The sequence below is a fragment of the Anomaloglossus baeobatrachus genome, chromosome 2 (genome assembly GCF_048569485.1).
Source record: "Anomaloglossus baeobatrachus isolate aAnoBae1 chromosome 2, aAnoBae1.hap1, whole genome shotgun sequence".
Lineage (NCBI taxonomy): Eukaryota > Metazoa > Chordata > Amphibia > Anura > Aromobatidae > Anomaloglossus > Anomaloglossus baeobatrachus.
The window spans coordinates 30,684,781-30,702,259 of NC_134354.1; the positions used below are offsets into that span (position 1 = coordinate 30,684,781).

General features: G+C 51.8%; 1 protein-coding gene across 1 annotated transcript in view; it reads right to left on the reverse strand.

Annotated features, from left to right (window-relative positions):
* Positions 1 to 16,859, reverse strand: part of BACE2 (beta-secretase 2) — an 89,115-nt gene extending 72,256 nt beyond the window's left edge. Inside the window, exon 1 of the mRNA XM_075334960.1 lies at positions 16,428 to 16,859. Within this exon, the coding sequence (XP_075191075.1) occupies positions 16,428 to 16,715 (288 nt within the window). The 5' untranslated portion in view covers positions 16,716 to 16,859. The remainder of the gene's footprint in view (positions 1 to 16,427) is intronic.
* Positions 16,860 to 17,479: the final 620 nt, after the last annotated feature.

Here is a 17,479-nt window from a genome sequence, read left to right on the forward strand (position 1 = left end):
GGTTGTGGTTTTGGTGATGGAACCGCAGCTGCTCAGTTTCATGTGTCACCCAGGGTTATGGGGTACTCGGTCCCAGGCGGTGTACTGCTGGGAAAATGTCACTTGATGGCCGTTGCCCGGTCCCGTGCCTTGGGTGCTTTATTAAAAGGGGTATATTTACAGGGAAGATTTGAATAAAGTTTATATCATGACATCACTTGCAGGTTGCGGCTAATCAGTTCACACGCCGCTGCACAGTTCTCACTACTGGGGCTGGTATTAGTGGCAGCCTGGATGTTGGAGCCTCCGCAAGTAGGGCCAGGCCCCAGGGGAGAAATGATGTTGATGGGCATGGAAAGAAGGTAGGTCACACACGGGTGTTATGATCCGGAACCATGGAAGACCACCACAAATCATTGGCAAAAGGTGACAAGAGCATTGGCAACTAATCTGGCCGCCATCCCCTTACTAACCATCACAAATAGAAGTAGCCGAGGGGTGAACTAACATCCTGTGCACCGCGAACCCAGCCGGAGAACTAACTATCCTAAAGGTAGGAAAGATGCCTCAGAAAATAGACAAGAATAGCAAGCCCCCCACATTCAAAGACTGCGGTGATATAGGAAAAACACAATACACAGGTAGATGACAGGATTAGCAAAAGGTGAGGCCCCCGCTGACTAAAATAGGAAAGGACAGGAAAGGGACTGATGGTGGCCAGAGAAAAATCCTACAAAATACCAACTTCCTGATAGTACAAAAAGGCCCTCAGATCGCTCGATCTGAACTCCGTCCTATACCAGGTGCCCTTGTCATACCAATGAACAGAAAACAAGAATTATAACAAATTCAACAAGCCACAAACACATGGACCCAAAGGAGCTATACTCCAACCAGAACTGCAGGGAGTTCCCCAACAATCCACTGAGGGGGAAAATCCCTGGAAGGAAATAAACTGAAACCAACCACAGCAAATGACAAACCCAGATAAACAAAGAACCAGACAATAAATAAAGAGCAAGCACTTATCTGGAGTAGATGTGGTGTAAAGCAGGATTAAGCAGGCTGGAGATACAAAGAACAACTGACATCCGGCAACAGCCTGCAATCAGACCAGGACTTAAATAAGCAGAGAGTTAGCAAAGGAAACACCCACTGCACAACACACCTGATCCAAGTCCAAACCATTCCTGGCCACCAGAGGGAGCCTCCCAGCAGCCAAGACATAACTAACATTCACAACACACGGGGTTGCAGTGTAACTGGTTCCTTTACTCACGGTGAGATGTAAACTGGTCACCCAAGGCCGGCTGGTCTTAACCGCAGGTCCCCTTAGTCCCAGTGCCGGTTTAGTGACCTGGTGGTTCTTGTGAGGTAAATCCGGAGATATGACGATAAATCATGACATTCAAGTCATGTCAGGAAGCCCTCTCCTGGTGTCACTACCCCCTTCCCTTCACACAACTGGTTTAGCAACAAATCCATGGCCATGTCCTGTGATATGGAAATTAGGTGGCTTTAGGACAATGGACACAGGATGACTCCCTGCCGTCACCCTGTAGTAGGAGCTGCTAGCTAGTTAGCAAGGCTATGGAAATAGCCAGACAGAACGACTCCAGTAAAAAATGGTTCATATCTCGCAAGCCATATTTCCGATAAATATGGCAACCATAAAAATGGTGTCTCCGCATGTGGACGATGCCGGCACCCCCTTTTTATGGGAACAGGACATTGGGAAATGCCCCAGGCGTGATATCAGCCAATGGGGAACTGGCAGACAGGTCATGAGTCCCCTCGTTCTGTAGCTAAATTCATAACTGTCACAATGAGAGCATTGGCGTCTGCCTACGACGCTCCCAGGCAAAGTTATAGCCAAAATCCCCTTTGCTGGATAATTCTGATCCATGCAGGGGGAGTGGCAGTGCTTCCCTGTGAGGTCACTAAGGTAGGAGGGGACCTGGATCTGCCCAGGTTGATAACCCTACTTCGGCCATTTTCCAGCGTTTCTTCTGCTCGGGGGCCTGGTTGGGAAAGACCTGTGAGGAAGAATCCTAGAAACCTGGTCTACAGCGCCCCCCTGTGGCCAGACACACAAGGTAACTGATGTAATTGTATACCTGTTTGTAACCCATGCTTTATCTGTAACTGTACTCTGACATAACTGTATATTCTGTAGATTCCCTATTGTATATATTGTAGTTTCTAGTGTGCTTTAGGCGATTAAATTATATAATTAATCCTGGGCTGTTCTGTTATCTCGATCTTGAATCCCACGTCTGTGTGTTCGGCTAATAGTTACCGTGAAGCGGTTGGTGGCAGCGAGTTGTGCCAAGGATTATTGTGGGGAGGCCAGTGAGATTCGGGAAGATATTATATATTCCGCCCGCGGAGGTCGGGGGAATATATACCCTACTCTCACCGGGGACCCTTCAATAATCGGCATAAGTAGTATAGCGGCCTCCTTGCTTATTGTCGGGCAATTCCATAATTGGCCTGACTATAAGAGGGGCGCTAGAGAGCGCGTCACGTGCTCTGTCTGTCGGTCGGGAGGTATAAAGGAGGGGTGACCCCCCACTTGTTACCCCCCGATTGTGACGTACTGGTAGCCAGCGCGGGGGATTTCTGAGTGACCCCCCCGGTGGTTTGTGACATATTGGTGGCAAGCGGTGGGATCGAGATAATAGTGTGTGTGAGTGTGAGACCCATACTCCCAGACACTAAAGACTGCCTGCAGCAGCTGTGGCTGCTGGGGTCTTCAGACTAGCTCAACACTAGAGTGTCAGAGTGCAGATACTGTAAGGTGTGTGGAGGCATCAGGTGTCAGTTCTGTGTCAGTGACCAAAAGTCTGCAAGAATGGCTGAGAGCACCAGGAGCAAAGCCAAAGGAATGGCCGATGCTCAGGCCAGAGACGATGAGGAGGTTGTCCACGAGTCCTCCAGGAGCTCGACGCCAGAAAACAGCTCTGCAGAGGACATTGCACAACCGGGCACTGCTGGACAAGATGAGGAGCAGCTCGCCCAAGGGTCCTCAACGAGCCAGACGCCAGCCCTCCGCTCTGCAATGGACAGTGAAGCACCAGGCTCCGCAGCGGGCCGCAGATCACCACGTGCCATTCCACCGAGCCTGGGAGGCTCGGATAGCCTTCTTCAAATGGCTATGGCCCTACGCCAGGCTGGAGACCGGGAGGGCTACAAGGAACTCATGGCCGAGCGTGAGCGGCAAGCAGCGCGTGAAGAGCGCCAGGCAGAGCGTAACTACCAGCTGCAGCTAGCTCAGCTCCGGCCCTCATCAGCCACCCGTGACCTTCCAGACACCAAACTTCCAAAGGTCCGTGTTGAGGACTTCCCAGTGCTGGAGAAGGATGGAGACTTGGACTCTTTCTTGACTGCTTTTGAACGGACTTGCTTGCAGCATCATCTGAACAAGGACCAGTGGGCCAAATACCTGACCCCCCGTTTAAGGGGTAAGGCCCTGGATATCCTTGGGGACTTGCCTGCTGAGGCGGATCAGGGCTACGACACCATCAAGCGGGCCCTGATCCAACAGTACAACCTCACCCCGGAGTCCTACCGCAAGAAGTTCCGGACGCTGCAGAAGGGACCAAAGGACTCCTGGGCTGACCACCGGCGGGCACTTGCCCGAGCTGCCGACCACTGGACCCAAGGCCTGCAGCTTTCCACCGGACCGGAGATCCTGGACTTGTTCATCACGGAGCAACTCTTGTGGAACTGCCCTGAGGATCTCCGCCAGTTCATCCGAGACCAGAAGCCAAAGGGATCCACGGCTACAGCTGCCCTGGCAGATGACTACACCAACAATCGGGCTCCTGAGGCCAGGAGAGCAGCCACCAGCAGCACCTGGAGAGGGGGTAAGATGAACTCTGCGACTGCCCCACCTGCCCCTAGACTGCAGGGGGTGTCCCCCTCAACTCCCCTCTCCAGGCCCGTGGCAGAGCCAAGACGGTGCCACCAGTGCAACCTACCTGGACACTTCAAGGCCATGTGCCCTCAGCGTCCCAAGGCCCCGGCTCCGTCCCCGTCCCAAGGGCCGCCCAAGGTGTATTGTGTGGGTGGGGGTGGTGGTAGGTCCCTGGACAGCTTCCAACCTGTCACCGTCGGCCAGTCTGTGACCATAGGACTGCGAGACAGCGCCTCGGAGGTGACTCTGGTGCGGCCTGAGATGGTGTCCCCCCAAGACTTGATCCCTGGAAAAACCCTCGCTGTCTCCGGGATTGGAGGCATTGACCCGGCGCTGCCTGTTGCTGACATTTATGTGGACTGGGGCGCAGGGCGAGGGGTGAGGGAGGTGGGGGTAACTGATCGGATCCCTGCAAACGTGCTACTTGGGACAGATTTGGGGCAGATAACCTCCCAGTTTGGGCCCCAACCAAGGGCTGAACCTTCAGCCAGTATTGACATGACTCCTAACAATGTTAATGTGTTATCTATGAATGATGTAAGGGAGGAGGGAGTGAACTCTGATATTTCTGCTTGCATAGACACCATAGACACACACTCAGCTGCAGCTGTGACAGGGGAGGGGGTCAGAGAAAGGTGTGACAATGCCTCTACAAGTAACCAGCCTGTGAGCTGGGATCTGCTGCCCTCTGCAGGGATAAGCAGAGAGCAGGGTGCTGCAGGGGGAGGACCAGTGTGTGGGGTGGGGGCTACCACAGCAAATGTGGGGTCCCCAGAGATTTCACAGCGGGGTTCTGTTGCTGCAGGAGGGGAACAGGCAGGTGAGATTGGGGCCGGTCCAGGAGCGGAAGTGCTCCCAGGTAAGATCTCGGTGCATGGTTCCCCCACAACCGGGGTGTCAGGAAGCCAGGTAGGTCTGCCTGAACCGGCGACTTGGTCAGGAACGGAGGAGGAGCAGGCACGACCCACGGTCGCAGCGGCTGTGGCCGCTGTCACCCGCAGTGGGAGTGCTGGAAGCCAAGGGGCCTCCCGGAGGTCCGATAGCTCTTCCCCTTCTGACCAAGTGGCAGCCGAGTCAGGTGGAGGCCAGGACACAGGTCCCGGGGTACTGACCGAAGATGTGACAGTCTCGTCGATTCTGGCCACATCTAGTCAGGAGTTTCAGGCAGCGTTAGAAGCTGACGACAGCCTGAAAGCTCTAAAGGAGCAGGCGGCACAGCCTCCCTCGGACTCGGACCCGGAGCGAGTGGTCTGGGACCAAGGACGGCTGTACCGGGCCACGGTCCAGCAGGGTTCACCGGAGGCGTGGCCCAGGGACCGACAGTTGGTGGTACCCTATCCGTTCCGGACGGAGTTGTTGCGGATCGCACATGAGATTCCGATGGCCGGACACCTAGGGATCGCTAAGACCAAGGCCAGGTTAAACCAGCATTTCTACTGGCCAAAAATGGGGGCCGATGTGGCTGCCTACTGCCGTTCGTGTGAAACCTGTCAGAGAGTGGGGAAGGCGGGGCCACGCCCCAAAGCCCCACTGGTATCTCTGCCAATCATCGATGAGCCTTTCAGGAGGGTGGCTGTGGATCTGGTCGGCCCGCTGGCCATCCCCAGCAGCTCCGGGAAACGCTTCATACTGACGGTAGTGGACTATGCCACCCGGTACCCAGAAGCAGTGGCCTTGTCGTCCATTCGGGCTGACAAGGTGGCCACCGCATTGCTGGAGATTTTCTCCCGAGTGGGTTTTCCCCAGGAAATGCTCACCGACCGGGGGACCCAATTCATGTCCCAGCTGATGGAGACCCTCTGTAAGCAAGTCCAGGTGCGACATCTGGTGGCCAGCCCGTACCATCCACAGACTAATGGCCTGTGCGAGCGGTTCAATGGCACCTTAAAGCAGATGCTTAAGATGTTGGTCGACTCCCATGGGCGTGACTGGGAGCGGTATCTCCCACACCTGTTATTTGCTTACCGGGAGGTTCCACAGGCCTCAACAGGATTCTCACCGTTTGAGCTCCTGTACGGGCGACGTGTGCGGGGCCCCCTGGCTCTGGTGAAAGAGGCTTGGGAAGGGGATTTGGCCACCCCTGGAGTGTCGGTTATCGAGTATGTCATGCGCTTCCGGGACAAAATGCAGGCCTTGACGCAACTGGTACACGACAATATGGCTCAAGCCCAGGCCGATCAGAAGCGTTGGTACGACCAGAACGCTTGTGAGAGGACCTACCAAGTGGGTCAAGAGGTGTGGGTACTGGTCCCCGTACCACAGGACAAGCTTCAGGCAGCCTGGGAAGGCCCATACCTCGTGTACCAGCAGCTCAACCCTGTGACGTACCTGGTCACCCTGGACCCTGCCCGTGGAAGGCGGAAGCCCTTCCATGTGAACATGATGAAGGCACATCATGAGCGGGAGGCATGTGCGCTCCCCGTGTGCAACCTGCCCGAGGAGGGAGAAGCGGAAACCCTCTTGGATATGCTAGCCCAGGTTAGGGCAGGCGGATCCCTTGAGGATGTGGAGGTTGGCCACCAGCTCTTGGAGGACCAACGGTCCCAGCTGTGGGCCACCCTACACCCCTTCCGGGGGTTGTTTACCAACCAGCCCGGAAGGACTGACTTGGCTGTCCATCACGTGGACACTGGGGATCATCCCCCGATCCGGCGTTCAGCATATCGGGTCTCCCTGGAGGTGCAGCAACACATGCGCCAGGAGATTGACGAGATGCTGGAGCTGGGGGTGATCCAGGCATCCAACAGCGCTTGGGCCTCGCCTGTAGTCCTCGTCCCTAAGAAGGACCGAACCACTCGGTTCTGCGTGGACTACAGGGGGCTCAATGCGGTCACGGTCGCCGATGCGTACCCAATGCCACGCATCGATGACCTGCTCGATCAGTTGGCCGGGGCTCAGTACCTGACCATCATGGACCTGAGCCGGGGATATTGGCAGATCCCCCTGACTCGCAAGGCCAGGGAACGCTCTGCCTTTATTACCCCATTTGGACTGTACGAGTCCACGGTGATGCCATTCGGGATGAGGAATGCCCCTGCCACTTTCCAGCGGATGGTCAACACCCTGCTCAAGGGACTTGAAGGGTACGCGGCCGCGTACCTAGATGACATTGCCGTCTTCAGTCCCACCTGGGAGGACCACCTAGAGCATCTAGCACAGGTGCTCAGGCGGATCCACCGGGCAGGTTTGACCATCAAGCCGGGAAAGTGTCAGCTGGCCATGAGCGAGGTCCAGTACCTCGGTCACCGGGTAGGTGGGAGAACCCTGAAGCCCGAGCCTGAGAAGGTGGAAGCCATCGCATCCTGGCCCACCCCCAGGACCAAGAAGCAGGTGATGTCCTTCTTGGGGACCGCTGGGTACTATAGGAGGTTTGTTCCATGCTATAGTAGCCTGGCAAAGCCCTTGACGGACCTCACCAAGAAGAAGCTGCCCTCTGCAGTCGATTGGACAATGGACTGCGAGACAGCCTTCCGGGCCCTAAAGGACGCCCTGTCCAGCCCGCCCGTGCTACAGGCAGCCGACTTCACGCGGCCGTTTGTAGTACAGACCGACGCCAGTGACTTCGGCCTCGGTGCGGTGCTCAGCCAGGTGGACTCTGCGAGCCAAGAGCACCCAGTCTTGTACCTGAGCAGGAAGCTGTTACCAAGGGAAGTTGCCTATTCCACGATGGAGAAGGAGTGCCTGGCCATAGTGTGGGCCCTGCAGCGTCTGCAACCCTATCTATACGGGCGCCACTTCATCGTGGAGACGGACCACAATCCCCTCAGCTGGTTGCACACCGTCTCTGGGACGAATGGGCGATTGTTGCGATGGAGCCTTGCGCTCCAGCAATACAACTTCACCATTCGCCACAAAAGGGGCCTTGACCACGGTAACGCAGACGGGCTGTCCCGACAAGGAGAGGTCGCGGACGGGCGCACGGGGGAACACCGGAGTGTGCTGCCCCCTAGCGCCCTCAAAAGGGGGGAGGTGTGAGGTAAATCCGGAGATATGACGATAAATCATGACATTCAAGTCATGTCAGGAAGCCCTCTCCTGGTGTCACTACCCCCTTCCCTTCACACAACTGGTTTAGCAACAAATCCATGGCCATGTCCTGTGATATGGAAATTAGGTGGCTTTAGGACAATGGACACAGGATGACTCCCTGCCGTCACCCTGTAGTAGGAGCTGCTAGCTAGTTAGCAAGGCTATGGAAATAGCCAGACAGAACGACTCCAGTAAAAAATGGTTCATATCTCGCAAGCCATATTTCCGATAAATATGGCAACCATAAAAATGGTGTCTCCGCATGTGGACGATGCCGGCACCCCCTTTTTATGGGAACAGGACATTGGGAAATGCCCCAGGCGTGATATCAGCCAATGGGGAACTGGCAGACAGGTCATGAGTCCCCTCGTTCTGTAGCTAAATTCATAACTGTCACAATGAGAGCATTGGCGTCTGCCTACGACGCTCCCAGGCAAAGTTATAGCCAAAATCCCCTTTGCTGGATAATTCTGATCCATGCAGGGGGAGTGGCAGTGCTTCCCTGTGAGGTCACTAAGGTAGGAGGGGACCTGGATCTGCCCAGGTTGATAACCCTACTTCGGCCATTTTCCAGCGTTTCTTCTGCTCGGGGGCCTGGTTGGGAAAGACCTGTGAGGAAGAATCCTAGAAACCTGGTCTACAGCGCCCCCCTGTGGCCAGACACACAAGGTAACTGATGTAATTGTATACCTGTTTGTAACCCATGCTTTATCTGTAACTGTACTCTGACATAACTGTATATTCTGTAGATTCCCTATTGTATATATTGTAGTTTCTAGTGTGCTTTAGGCGATTAAATTATATAATTAATCCTGGGCTGTTCTGTTATCTCGATCTTGAATCCCACGTCTGTGTGTTCGGCTAATAGTTACCGTGAAGCGGTTGGTGGCAGCGAGTTGTGCCAAGGATTATTGTGGGGAGGCCAGTGAGATTCGGGAAGATATTATATATTCCGCCCGCGGAGGTCGGGGGAATATATACCCTACTCTCACCGGGGACCCTTCAATAATCGGCATAAGTAGTATAGCGGCCTCCTTGCTTATTGTCGGGCAATTCCATAATTGGCCTGACTATAAGAGGGGCGCTAGAGAGCGCGTCACGTGCTCTGTCTGTCGGTCGGGAGGTATAAAGGAGGGGTGACCCCCCACTTGTTACCCCCCGATTGTGACGTACTGGTAGCCAGCGCGGGGGATTTCTGAGTGACCCCCCCGGTGGTTTGTGACAGTTCTTTCCCCTGCACCTGCCTTTGTTTGGTGGGTCTCTGTGGCTTGGAGCGTTTGGGGGTCACCTCTTGGTAGTCTCTCAGCTGTAGTCCATATGACGGTAGCGTGAACCCTGTGGGGTCGGAGTTGTCCACCCGGAGGATAAGACGTCCACCTGGATGTGAGAACATGGGCACTGGCTGCAGACGCTGAGGTGGCTTGTTGAACAATAATTCCAGGAACAGAGGCATCTGGACGTGACCCTGGTGCAGGAGACGCCACTGTAACCTGGTGAGCGAGACCTGATACAAGCAAAGTGCATACGGGCAAGCTAGATTACAGATCAGAGGCAACTCCCCACCGGGTAACAAGGGGAGATGATCCCGAAAATCCAGTGTATGAAGTTCAACCTGAAGAGAAAGAAGAAGAGGGACCAGGAAGATTGCTAAAATCGCAACATGCTATGTCTGTGTCTGGAGGTGAGAGAGTGGCTGAACTCCTGAAAGAGCAGAGATATGCTGCGCCAAGAAGGATTGCAGATGAGTATGAATGATGGATGGTACCTGAAGTTCCCAGAGAAGCACCTCCACTACTTCCAAGAGAGTCGGAGAATAGAGGGGTACACTACAAATTAAAGTGTCAGAAGGCCCGAGTGTCCCAGAGGAGCCATACCAAGAGAAGCCTCGCAAAACTCAGTGCACCAATGCTGGAGTCCCACCTACAAGGTACAAAGAGGATGACTATTTGCCAACGCATAATACAGAAGACACAAAAATGTGCTCAGATGCCAACACTGATTGCTCGAGGTACAGCTAGTAAGAGATTAGGAATGTAAGGGGACGAAGGAGTGAAGGGACACATACAATAGTGCTGAAGTCAGTCAAGCATCTGGAAATAAATATCATCATCTGCTGACCAAAGATGTTAAGACTGAAGAAAGTGGAGAGAATGACTATGGTAGGAACTGAAGAGTGGCATGTTCGCCTCCTAGGGAGAAGATTGGAGGAGACACCAGGCCAGGTGACAGCTATGGTGCAGTTGTTAAAGCCCAGGGGAGCGCCCCGCGGCCCGGCCCCAGAGAGGGAGCGCCCCGCGGCCCGGCCCCAGAGAGGGAGCGCCCCGCGGCCCGGCCCCAGAGAGGGAGCGCCCCGCGGCCCGGCCCCAGAGAGGGAGCGCCCCGCGGCCCGGCCCCAGAGAGGGAGCGCCCCGCGGCCCGGCCCCAGAGAGGGAGCGCCCCGCGGCCCGGCCCCAGAGAGGGAGCGCCCCGCGGCCCGGCCCCAGAGAGGGAGCGCCCCGCGGCCCGGCCCCAGAGAGGGAGCGCCCCGCGGCCCGGCCCCAGAGAGGGAGCGCCCCGCGGCCCGGCCCCAGAGAGGGAGCGCCCCGCGGCCCGGCCCCAGAGAGGGAGCGCCCCGCGGCCCGGCCCCAGAGAGGGAGCGCCCCGCGGCCCGGCCCCAGAGAGGGAGCGCCCCGCGGCCCGGCCCCAGAGAGGGAGCGCCCCGAGGCCCGGCCCCAGAGAGGGAGCGCCCCGAGGCCCGGCCCCAGAGAGGGAGCGCCGACGTGGCGAGGACAGTCTCTCTAAGCCATTGCTTCCTGTATACACTTACGGTAAACTAAGTGAGGACTGGGACCGCACTTCAGGAAGCAAAGGCAGTCATTGTACAGAGTCTGAGAAGTTACCTGTCAATTTGGACTTGTGGCCTAGCGGGCAGTGTTTACTTCCATGTGCAGTTTCGTGTTACTGAGATACTATACGACAATGATGTTTAGGGAAATTACATTGATGCTTCCTGGATTTGGGGATTAGGAATAAGATATCGTTTACTGTGTGCTATTTAATCTGTAGAGTAATAACATGTAAATTGTACGGTGTTTAAGGGATATAGCAATACAGATATGCAAGATTTATCATTATGCAATTGGTTTTATTGTCACCAACTGTGCCATTCCCCGGCCTCGTACCAAAACCACCTCTTATTTGTGTACAGTAAATAAGCTGTTGTTGGTTCAGGTACCCCGGCCTCCTGATGAATGCACCGGTAAATTCTCGCACAGGTGAAGGATATGATCATGAACAGCATCCAACCCCTGGGACGAGGGCGTGCACGGCCACTATGGTAAACCATGATCCTATAAACACTGGGATGGGATTAACTTTAATAAATAAAAAAAAAATAGATAAAAATAGTTTAAAACCAATGATGCAAAAATGTCCCTCCCCCCCCTCCCCCAAAAAAAAACAAACTTAAAACCCACAGACATAGGGCACAGAGTAAAATATACTTTGGCACCATTTATTAGGCTTTTCTTACATAGCGCCCATCATATCCCGGGTCGCTCTGCAGACGTCATCACTGTCCCCATTGGGGTTTACATTCTAAGTTTCCTATCAGTCTTTGGCGTGTGGGAGGAAACCGGAAAATCCGGGAGGAAACCCACAAACACGGGGAGAACTGAGAAAATCCTGGGAGATATCCTTGGGTCTTACCCAGGACCCTAGTGCTGCAAAGTACAGTGGCGTTCATAAGTCCTGCATATGCATAAAGAAAAAAAAAAATATAATAATAATAATAATAATAAATACATACACATTATATATATATATATATATATATATATATATATATATATATATATATATATATATATATATATATATATATATATATATATATATATATATATATATACACACACACATACATATACACATACATATACACACACACTTCTGCATCTGTACAGTGAAACTGGTGGAACATATATGTTTTTGTAATCCCTCATTGTATGCCACTCATTTTTGAATGTCTCAAGTGTATAGATTGTTATGATCTGTGCATTTTTGATATTTTTTTTACAGCATAACCATACCTACACCAGTACAGTGTGTAGAATGGGGAACAGGTTTCTGAGTTCATTACCTTCCAATGCAAGTTCACACAGACTTAAAAAGTAAAATTTAAGATGTATTATTTTTTTATGTAATTCAGTCCTGATTCGGGCCTTGTGAGTGCATCTTTAGCTTCTAATACTTTATTGCCAGCCTTTGCTCTTGAGCCCCAACTTGCATCTCTGTGGCATTGAGTGCACAAGCTTCTGCAGATGGTCACAAGTGATGATGTGGTTCCAGGCCTGTATCAGAGCCTCAATCAACTCTCTCTTGGTCCTTGGCTGTTTTTTAGATATCTCTATTGATACCTTGTGCCACATATTTTCCATTGGGTTGAGGTCCGGGGACTGGGCTGCCCAGTCAATAGTAGCCTCCTTGTTCTTTTTTTTCCATTCCGTTACTGTCTTAGCTATGTGACAAGGAGCATTATCATCCTGGAAGATATCATCCCCTGAAAACAGGTGTTGAGCAGAAGGCAGCATTTTCTTATTAAGGATGTCCATGTATTTTTTTGTATTAACCCTCCACAATATGAAGCCTTCCAACACCATTGGCGGCCATACAGCCCCAGACCACTACTGTCATCGGATGTTTCACAGAGAAGCTCAAACACTCTGGCTTGTGCTCTTCATGTGGAAACCTTCTCACATAAGACTTGCCATCATTTCCTAAAATGCAAAAAGTGCTTTCATCACTAAATAGCACTTTTTCCCACTCCTCCTTCCTCCATTTTGAATATTTCAATGCCCACAGTTTTCGCCTTTGTCTTTTTATGGCTGTCATCAATGGCTTCTTTCGGGCCTTGCACCCTGTATGGCTGTCATCAATGGCTTCTTTCGGGCCTTGCACCCTGTATGGCTGTCATCAATGGCTTCTTTCGGGCCTTGCACCCTGTATGGCTGTCATCAATGGCTCCTTTCGGGCCTTGCACCCTGTATGGCTGTCATCAATGGCTTCTTTCGGGCCTTGCACCCTGTATGGCTGTCATCAATGGCTCCTTTCGGGCCTTGCACCCTGTATGGCTGTCATCAATGGCTCCTTTCGGGCCTTGCACCCTGTATGGCTGTCATCAATGGCTTCTTTCGGGCCTTGCACCTCTCAATCATCTCTTCCTAACAGTTGACGTTGCTACCTCAATATTGCCCTTTTCTTGTCATTCTCGCAGAAGCTGAGGAGAGGTGAGCTTTCCATTGGCAAGGGATGTTCTTATCAGTATCTATCCTCCCTTTTAGTTGACTTTCTGGGCCGACCCGATCTGGGCCTGTCCTGGGTAATTCCAAGCGGCTTATGTTTCTGCAAAATTCTTACAACTGTCCTCTGATTACAGCCGACCTTCCCTGCGATCTGGGGGCCAGTATAACCCTCTTCATGTAGCACCACAACTCACACACGATCCTCCGCCGACAAAAATCTGAAGGCTCCCATCATAAAGCTCTACAGTATCATTCACTAGATAGACCTACAGATAAAACAAGCAAACTAAGCAGCAGATGTGAGGCAATGGAATGGAATGTGATTGGCTGCCATATCCAGGTTATGATTGGTCACAAGAACCTCATCTGTGATTGGCTAATTTTGGATCGGAAGCTGTACAATATTTAGTTGTGCTTTCAATTCCCATATTGTTGCTATAATTTCATGCAAAACTGCTTCAAAAGCTAAAAATATTACAGAGAGAGAATGCAGAATTGTTTTCTGAACAAAACCATATCTAATATGTCATATTAGCATCGAAGATATTCCACAGAAAACGTTTAAAACTTGAAAAATCAATTTATCCTATGCAGGACTTATGAACACCACTGTAAGTGCTAACCACTGAGCCACCGTGCTGCCCACATGCACACCATAGCTCATCTCCATGCTCCAATGTGAGGCAGTGTCCATTCATAAACCCCACTCACTGCAAAACAGCAAAAAGTCCCTTAATACAGCATCCAATAATCCAGAAAGTTGACTGCTGTAGTGTACACAAATGGCTATTTGCAAGAAAACCACACAGTGGATTGTCTGGATACAACTGTAGCAAACCTTCAGCTGTGAGATGCATTAGATCCATACTGGTCTCTTACCGAGAGATGAGCAAATTAATTCAAAATTAAATATAATGAAATAGTAAATATATATATATATATTAATAATAAATGAATAAAATAAAAATAAATAAATTTGGATTGGGACGGCAACATTTTGGGGACTAGATTCCCATGAGCCAGCAAAAGTCTGGCCAGCCGTCACGCTCGCCACCGCAGCTCCAGCCCAGTCCTCCCCTCTGTTCGGATCAGTTTTCAAGAACTCTGGTCAGCTTTGGAAGATGCAGACCAATGACCAAGGTGAGTGGAGCACTGGTGGGGCAGGGGGGAAACTTATTTTTTTTTTAACCCCTTTCTTTCTTTTTTTTCCTTTTTCTTTAAATGGTCTTTAGGGCTGCCCCAAACATACTTGATTCCTGGGCAGATTCAATCGAATCTGTCAAACTAATTTTTGAGAAAATCACTCCTGTTTAGTTGTATGCAAGTATAAATTCTTATTACTGGCTGCAAGCAAAAAAAAAAAAAATAAATAAAATCTTGAAGACAATATGTAAAAAAAAAAATTAGCTATATAGTGTGTGTGTGTGTGTGTGTGTGTGTGTGTGTGTGTGTGTGTGTGTGTGTGTGTGTGTGTGTGTGTGTGTGTGTGTGTGTGTGTGTGTGTCCGCTAAAGGAATTCGCACCTTCGCATTTACAAATCACGAAATTTTGCACAGACGCCCCATGTGACTCAGGGAACGTCATATGTTATGACAGGAAACTTTAACCTCAAAAAACCTTTTACACTCAAAAAAAACTGAATGCAGGTGAAGAGCTAAAGGTCATTAATAGCAACTGTCAGTGGTTGCTATAGGAATAAAATGGTAATATGATGTCAGTGGTGAGACGGAAAGAGACAGCCCCCCCCACCCCCAGGCAAAGAGACAGCCCCCCCCCCCCCCCAGGCAAAGAGACAGCCCCCCCCACCCCGGGCAAAGAGACAGCCCCCCCCCCCCCGGGCAAAGAGACAGCCCCCCCCCCCCCCCGGGCAAAGAGACAGCCCCCCCCCCCCCCGGGGCAAAGAGACAGCCCCCCCCCCCCCCCCCCGGGGCAAAGAGACAGCCCCCCCCCCCCCGGGGCAAAGAGACAGCCCCCCCCCCCCCGGGGCAAAGAGACAGCCCCCCCCCCCCCGGGGCAAAGAGACAGCCCCCCCCCCCCGGGGCAAAGAGACAGCCCCCCCCCCGGGCAAAGAGACAGAAATTGAGACAGAGAGACTGATACAGACAGAAACTCGGAAAGACACTTACTATCCCGGCCAACGCTAGTATCTCATTTATTTTTTAGAAAGATCCAGAACAATTCTAGCAGAGTAATACCCCTTTAAATGTGTCACAATCACACACCTTGCAGCATTCCTTCACAGCAAATAACAGCAGAAGAGCGACATATCGTGTACGCTGCATGCAACACTCGTGCATTTTACTGTATGTCCTGGTAAAGCGTATCACCCCAGTAATACTGGGCCAGCAGAACTTTATTAACCCCTCTGGGGACCTCGCTGCTGGGTTTCTTCCAGCCCCAGTCAAGTTCCAGCCATACAAGGCCAATCATGGCTTCCCAGCAGCAGAACTCCCCATAAACCCAGAGTGAAAGAAACAATGTAACACTGATAAATGTTTCCATCAGTGGAACTGTCAACATTAAATGTATCACAAGGAGAACTGATACATGGGGGGGGATTTAAAGGGCCAGGAACAGAGGATCACATTGGCACTTGCTGGCCTTATAGATTGGATGACAGGGCTGCATTTAGATAGTCCAGGTTACAAGTGCAGCACTCAGATCCATGATAGACCCTACAATGCATCCATATAACAATATATTATACACACATTGTTAAACATGCTGGGAACTTTGTTATTTCGCTGCATTTTAGGGTATATATATATATATATATATATATATAGTAGATAGGTGTCTATGTGTCTGTAGCTTGATCAACTAGGTATGGGGAGGCTTTAATGCAGGGATATAATAAGGATTTAGATTGGACCTATGATCACCTACTAATAGGACTCCTCCATAGTTGTCCACATCATTTGCAAAACTACAACTCCCAGCATGCACTGAGGCACATGATAGCTGCTCCCTTCCTGAGACTTCCTGCAGCCCCTTAGCAGACATGGGCAGCCTGTACCACCCCAATGGAGGATTACACGACCTGTCCTTAGCAGATCCTTAGGACATTGTTAAAGGTGCAACTCCATAATACACAAGCTGAGGATCTTGTAGTGATTGATGCCATTGATGCCATGATCAGCAGTGATTGATGCCATCATCAATCACTGCTGGTTCCACATGGGCAGACATTCTTATATCCTCCATTCCTGGGCACTCACCTTCTGTGGGGGGGTTCCGATCATCATCTCCAGGTAGTACCCCCTGCCAGAGTCCCCCTCCAGATTGTCCACCATGGCCATGAAGTTGATCTTGCCGCTGGGGTCTGATGCCAGGGAGAGCCCCACTATGTCCTTAGGAGAGGCAGGAGACACTGGTATGGGCTGGCTGACCAGTGCTGGGGAGATCTTCAGAGGAAAGGAGAACCTGCCAGAGCCACACACTTCCCCCAGCACCAAAAGGAGAGCCAGGCTCTGCCCTGCCAGGAGCCCCCTCCTCACAGCCATCATGTGTGGTCACAAGAGCTCACACTCCACTGCCCACATGCCTGCAGCTGGTCCTCACAGAGCCAGGGTCCCCCCTGTAACTCTTCAGGTCACTGTGCCAGGGTCCCCCCCTGTAGCTCCTCCGGTCACTGTGCCAGGGTCCCCTCCTGCAGATTGCAGCTCGGCCCCGGGGCTACACAAACGGATATAGCAGGGAGGAGCGAGCTGGAGAGTTTTGCAAACTTCTCTTAAAGTTAAAAAGTCGTAGGAAGTGGTGGAGGAGGCGCCTGGCTGCCCTCTGCTGGCCACACGCGGGTACTGCGCACCCACTGTTTATGCATAAATAATAAGTGTGGCCAGCTAGTGGCCGGATTTTAGGTGCTGCTCCCAGGTATAGAGAATAGGTTCTGACCAGTGGCGTAACTACAGTCAGTTGAGCCCCGATGCAGAGTTTGAGCCTGGGCCCCCCTGTCAGATGTATGGGCCATTATAGCATTCTAAATCCTATAAACACATACAAGTTGCCCCCCTCCCTTCATTGTGTAGTAATGTCCCACATCCTGTACTAATGTCCCCCAATCTGGGCCACTTCCTGATAAATTTGTCCACATCATGGCACCATCCTAGTGTATTACCCCATCTTGGCCATATCCTGGTATATATGGTCCAATCCTGGTAGATATGTCCACTAGCATGGCCCCATCCAGGTGTATATATATCCCCATCAGGACACCATCATGGTATATCTCCCCATCATGACGCCATGCTGGTGTATGATCCCCATTGTA